This window comes from Myotis davidii, unplaced genomic scaffold, assembly GCF_000327345.1.
Source record: "Myotis davidii unplaced genomic scaffold, ASM32734v1 scaffold93, whole genome shotgun sequence".
Taxonomy (NCBI): Eukaryota; Metazoa; Chordata; class Mammalia; order Chiroptera; family Vespertilionidae; genus Myotis; species Myotis davidii.
Genome location: NW_006292095.1, coordinates 1,479,553 through 1,486,143, shown reverse-complemented (window position 1 = coordinate 1,486,143; position 6,591 = coordinate 1,479,553). Strand labels below are relative to the sequence as shown.

The window sequence follows — 6,591 nt, the reverse complement described above, 5'->3', positions numbered from 1 at the left end:
CAGCTCCGGAGGCCCCTGCCTGCGGCCACTCTCTGAGAAGGATTATGTTCTGGACCCGCTCGACTCGATTTTTTTTTCCCCCTGGAGGAGCAGGTTTCACAAGTTGAGGTCAGGGCCGGAAGAGTTAAGGATGGGGAGTCAGATGCAAGTGACAATCCCCCCCCCCAAGACTGTGTGACATTTGGGCAGGTTATACTGTGTAACCACCACCGCCATCCCAGGCGCCGCTGTAAAATGGAGCGTAGTGCCTCCCAGCAGGTGGTTGTGAAGCTTAAAGGAGCATGTGGAACATGTGGCCTGCCCAGCACGTGAACCCTCGAATGTTACTGCCTGCCCCCCTCGGCTCTTCCTCCTGGAGGCCTGTGTGTGCCCCTGCGCCCTTCCGACTGGGGAAGCCCATCCCCCAGTGTTTCAGAGGACTGAGAAGGAGAATCAGTTATGCGATGGACTGTGTGATGAGGAACTCTCAGAACCGTATTAAGTCCGTGGTTCTCAACCTGTGGGTCGCGACCCTTTCACGGCGGTGGCCTAAGACCATCGGAAAACATATATAATTACATGTTGTTTTTGTGATTAATCACTATGCTTTAATTATGTTCAATTTGTAACAATGAGAAGGTTGAGAACCACTGGAAGTGTTTCTAATCTGAATTTGTATCAAAATAACCAAGCACTCTTCGACAGACAAAAATGATAACATTCAAGACACGGTGACAAGTGATAATCCATTTTAGAGCCACCTAGACATGGTATCAGGAAGCTAATTTTAAAATTTATGATATAATCACTAATCCCTAGAAAACGTCTAGTTGTCAGCGTAAAATTCTATCAAACTAAGACCAAACCCTAGTTGTCATATTTTATCAACTTTATCTCTGGGTGTTAATATGTACCTGGGACTTGAGTCAGCTCACCCTGGTATCTCCTTACGGAAATCGTTCAAGCATTCCTGTCCAGGGAAAACGTAGGGGAAAAGTTTAGTTTTCCCAGATGATGAATTTGAGAAATCCATGAATCATGATCCAAGCACATGGCTCGTTACATTGTGATCTTGCTGAAACATTAACTTGCCAAGAATGAACAATGGTATATGAATGCCCCTGGGCATTTTGCTTCTCACTCCAGAGGAAGACTGGTGGTATTCGGAACCGCTCGGGTGTCTGTGTGCGCTTGATTGGACTGTGGCATGCTGGAAGGGGGTGGTCGCAGTTCAGGCCACATGGGAGCCGTGGGTCTGTGCTGTGACTTCGGACCAAACCATTCTTTATTCCTGGCAGCCTTGCAAAGCTGTGCCCTTGGTCATGATGGAGAAGTGGACAGGAGAGGTGTACCCTCAGGACAGATCTTTCACCACAATACCTCCAGTGCGTTTCCCTGGAACTGTGGAACAGTAGTGTCATTGCATAGCAATGATGTTGTCTAATAGCTGTTATATAACTCACGTTGAATTTTTACCATCTGGGTTAGCAACAATTTGAAATCCTCTGTAATTTGTAATTACTGGCCTATTTGTAGCAGGAGGAAGATAAGCTCTGTGGGACTTCACCATTTAAACAGAATTTTGTGAAAAAATTGAAGCCAGAAAATTAACCTGGCTCAGATCCATTCAGGTGTTAGGAAGCAGGTAGGAAACAGTTTCATAATTTGTCAGATAAATGGCACCTGCCAAATGTCCTAGTGGCCACTTCTGCGTTTCCTGCTTCTCCCCTGACTTGTTAATAACTCCCAATCCTGAAAGCTACCACCCTTGCTGTTCCAGGCCTCTTTCAGCATCTTAAATCAGACATCTAAAGTCATCTCTTTTTGCCAAACACAGTCATTGTTGTTGTTTTTTTACATTTTGGAACCAACAAAATCATAAATCATAAGCAATTATTAGTCTCTGGTCTTCCAAAATTTTTCATTTCTAAAGTAGATTGATTACTATCAATCATAATTATTATATTCAGAGAAACTCTGGAGTTCAGTTTTAAGGAATAAGAGTTGAAACTCTGTGCCAAATCCCCCTGTGCCTCTTACTCTCTTAAAAGAAAATTCACGGCCAGACTTTAATATATAGGATATGGATATGGTCTGATGTTGAATGTTTAGATCTTGCATCCATAGATTACTATAATTTAAAGTAAGTTCTGTTTTATTATTTCCTGGCTAATTTTTACAAGACATCTTTATATTCATCAGACACCAATAGATGTTTTTGAGAAATTATTCTTGCCCTCAGTGTTAACAGTTTAAGTTCAGTGCCATTCACGATACTCACTTTATTGTAAATGAGTACCTTATGTCCCCAAATGTCTGACAAAGACTTCAGATGTCAGCAAGGGACAGACGTGCCACCTGGCTTGGCAGCGGACCTCTGAGGAAATTTCATTAATTTTATGCAGAGGCACACTATAAGAAAGAAAACAGACTCTGCCCTTAATACACACTTAACTTACTGATTAACTTACTGAGCCAAATCTACATTATAGATTATGTTGGAGGCTTGCAGGACAGGTTGAAAATATTTTAGTGGATGAAGTTCTGCAATGTCTTCATTGTTATAGAAGATCTATGGGAAACTTGCAAAACAATTTCTTGGACATTTCAGATATTCTTTTTCTTGGTATTAGAAAATGGCTGTCTTATTCTTAAAAACTACGGTACAGTTATCACCTATCATTTTGTTCAGCTTCCTTTTTATAGAATGTCTAAAATAACACTTCTGGATTTCTTTCACATATTAGGTCATTTTACTTAGACTTACCTTTTATGTCCAACACAAAGGAGGAACTCTCTCTTAAAGGAAAAATTCAGTTACCTTCCCAAACACAAATAAGAAACCATTGCTCTTTTACGGCTAGTTGATACAGTTGCTGTTACCACCCTTATTTTCTGTGGGAATGTCCAAAGAATGCATTTCCTTTAATAGAAGTCACAGCTGTGTAAATAGCAAAAAAGTAACTTTTTTCCTGTAGCTTCTTTCAACCACATTTGGCCAGTAAACCAAAACTAGATAAAGCTCCACACGGGAGGCTTGTGGAAGAGCCTTGTCATGGCTGTCACATCTCTGGGCTGAGGTCACGAGTGCAGCACTTTTCTGAACATCACAGCTAGTTGTTTGGGCCTGTGTTTCAAAGTATTCAGTTGCTTTCATCTGGGTGATAATCACTGTTTGGAGACTGTGCAGTGATATTCAGCCTGTGTCCCTTTACTAATATGATTTTTTAATCCCAAGTTTTAACCTTTATGTAGAAGCTGTAATGTTTCAAAGTAAAAAATAAGGGGAGGACACCCGGCTGGTGTGCTCAGTGGATCGAATGTTGTCTCATGGACCAAGGGGTCCTGGGTTCGATTTCTAATCAGGGCACACGCCCGGGTCGTGAGCTCAATCCCCTGTGGGAGGTCTGCAGGAGGCAGCCAATTAATGATTCTCTATTATCATTGATGTTTCTCTCTCTCCCTCTTCCTTCCTCTCTGAAATCAATAAAATATTTATTTTTTTTTTTAAAAAAGGAGAGGTGATCAACCAAAGAACTTGTATGCATAAATGCATAACCCATGGACACAGACAACAGGGTGGTGAAGGCCTGGGGTGAGGGAGGGGCAGGCTGGAGAGGGTCAATGGGAAAAAATGGGGGACAAATGTGATACTTTCAAAAATAAAGATTTAAAAATAAAATATAAGGGGGAATACGTTACATGCCTTAGTTATCTAGACCACGGGTTGGCCAACTTTTTCTTAAAGGACCAGATTGTAAATATTTTAGGCTTTGAGAGCTGTGAGGCAAAAATCAAGGTTATTATGTAGGTAATTATAACCATTTAAAATGTATCCGTTTGGAAATGTAAAACCATTCTTGGCTCCTGGGCCATCCAGAAACAGGCGGCAGGGCTGAGGTTGGCCAGCAGGCCGTATGCTTGCCAGCCCTTCTCCAGCCATACCACCCCTCACTGACAGAAACCCTATTCTTTTTTCTCTCTTTCAGCCACATGCCTGGGGATTACGGAGTGATGGGTGACGATGGCTCTATTGATTACAGCGTTCATGAGGCCTGGAACGAAGCCACCAACGTTTACTTGGTAGTCATCCTCGTTAGCTTTGGTCTCTTCATGTATGCCAAGAGGTAAATCTTTGAGTACTTCAGGGGAGATAAGAAACTGGGCATTTAAAAGCTCTGCAGGTGTGTTTGTTTGTTTGATCTGAATTAAACGCACAAAAATAATGTTATCAACGTTTTTGTTCTTCTCTGAAAGCACTGTCTGCTTGTGCCCTTGAGCACTGGGCACTGAGGTTTGGCTTGGAAAACCCTGTTGCTTTAAGAGGTGGAGATTTAAGCGCAGCCCTTGGCACCCAGCCCAGCTCACTATACTCCCATTCTATCGTTTCTAACACAGCTCAATTTTATCACCCAGCCTGTGTTCACCAGCACCCTTGGATGAGCACACATGTTGGCCCATGTCCCTAAAATGCAGAGACACTAACTCCTGTGTGCTTAGCAATTCTCTCTTTGCACATTTTAAGCGTCCCCTTCTGTTTCCTGTGCAAGACTATTTCATAGCACTTATCCTATATAATAAAAGGGTAATATGCAAATTGACTGAACAGCAGAACGACCAGTTGCTATGACACGCACTGACCACCAGGGGGCAGATGCTCAACGCAGGAGCTGGTCAGTGTGCTCCCACAGGGGGAGTGCTGCTCAGCCGGAAGCTGGGCTCACAGCTGGCGAGCCCAGCAGCGGTGGCGGGAGTCTCTCCCACCTCTGCAGCAGCGCTAAGGATGTCCGACTGTCAGCTTAGGCCTGCTCCCCACAGGAGGGTGCAGGCTGGGCAGAGGGACCTCCCCCGCCTCCCCCCCAGTGCACAAGTTTTGTGCACTGGGCCTCTAGTTGAACAATATTGGTATTATCTGATTACTTGTCTATTCCACAAAAACTTCAGTCCCTTGAGAACAAGGCCTGGTGTGTCACATAGTGTAAATTCTCAATAAATATTTCCTACTTTAATTCTAGATTCCGTAGCATAGTGTAACTGTTCTCTCTCATTCTCTCTCCTTTCCTTTTGTGGGGGGTGAGGGAGGGTGGGGAGGGTGGAGAGGGTGGGGAAGCTGCTTTGAAAAGGAAAAGCACTATTAGTTGAACTGAGTTGCTTCTGCTTATAGGCACATGCTTTATGGTATCCTCTGCCAAAGTCAAAAAGACAGTAGATAGCTCAAAATAATAGATAGCTCAAAATAATTAGTAATCCAGAAATTACAGATGTTTGGTTTGGGGAGTAGCTCAGAGCCTATATTTGCTCTCAGACATGCAGGCTCATCCTTCCTAGCTGCCTGAGCCCTGAAGGAGCCCACCCATTGGCTGTCTAGACTGTAGGGGATGATGGGTGAGGGAAGGCTCTACATATCAGCACTGGCCCACTTGCAAGAAACCATGTTCCACTAAAAATAGCCACTGCCTCCTCCCCACCCACAGTTTTAAAAGCAGGGGCACTGTTATCAATTTTAAAAAGATGGCCATACAGAAGCTCCACTGAAGTCATGCTATTGTATATGAGAAATATGCATATCCATTATTTTCCAAAGTTAAGGTCTGCTCACATTTTGTTTATTGTAAAACCCGGAAAGTTACCTTTATTTGGAGGACATGAGAGGGAAGGGGGAAAAATCAGGTATTTTCTTGTTTATGCATTTTTCCGTAGAATACTTGGCTTTTGGAAGGGTAGGGAGTGAAAGCACAATAGAGGTACATCACTGTTGTGTTAAGTGGATTGTTCAGCTACTTTTCTTTTGTATATTCCTGTGGCTATACATATACAGCTTCATACTTTTAAAAAATATGTTTGTATTGATTAAAAGAAAAAGGGAGAGGGAGAGAGAGAAACATCTATTGGCTGAAAAATCAATCATATATATATATATATATATATTTTTTTTTTTAAAGAAAGAATACCTGAGCCAAGGAAGCATTCACAGAGACAAATAAAAGATGGTTCCTTGCCACTTATGTCCTTAAATGTAGTTTCCGATTACAACAATCCTGAGAATAATTATTATAGTCCTACTAGAGGCCTGGTGCACAAATTTGTGCACTGGTGGGGTCCAGCCCACCTGCCCCGATGGGGGCCGATCAGGGGCGGGGCTGGCCGGGGCGAGGGCCTGCAGGTGGTTTGCCAGCCAGCCCTGCCCCTAATCAGGGTGGGGAGGCTCGTGGGGGACAGAGCCAACTGGGGTGAAGGGCCGTGGTCATTCCGGTGGTTCTGCCATTCGGTCACTGGGCTTTTATTACATAGGATAGGTATTAATACAGATCTCTCTTCTGCATTGGTTTTGTGTTTTAGGAATAAAAGGAAGATTATGAGGATATTCAGTGTGCCACCTACAGCAGAAACTTGTCAGAGCCCCAGCTTCTATGACACAATGAGCAAAATTCGTTTAAGACAGCAACTGGAAATGTATTCCATTTGTAAGTAAATTCTGTGCTTTACTGTATACAGAAGCATGTTTAAAGTAGAATTTTTGGAATTAAACCCAGTTAGTAAAAGATTGTCAGAAATAGTTGATGATGAAACCTGAGTGCCCTTTTCAGATGCTCATCACAGAGCCAGCAGAGG

At 43.1% G+C, this 6,591-nt stretch overlaps 1 protein-coding gene across 1 annotated transcript; it reads left to right on the top strand.

Moving 5' to 3' along the window:
• The first annotated feature begins 6 nt into the window (after positions 1–6).
• Positions 7–6,468, top strand: SMIM19 (small integral membrane protein 19). The gene is made up of 3 exons (XM_006765635.2): positions 7–108; positions 3,969–4,106; positions 6,319–6,468. Exons 2-3 carry the CDS (start codon positions 3,973–3,975, stop codon positions 6,449–6,451), a joined length of 267 nt encoding a protein of 88 aa, XP_006765698.1. The 5' UTR covers positions 7–108; positions 3,969–3,972; the 3' UTR covers positions 6,452–6,468.
• Positions 6,469–6,591: the final 123 nt, after the last annotated feature.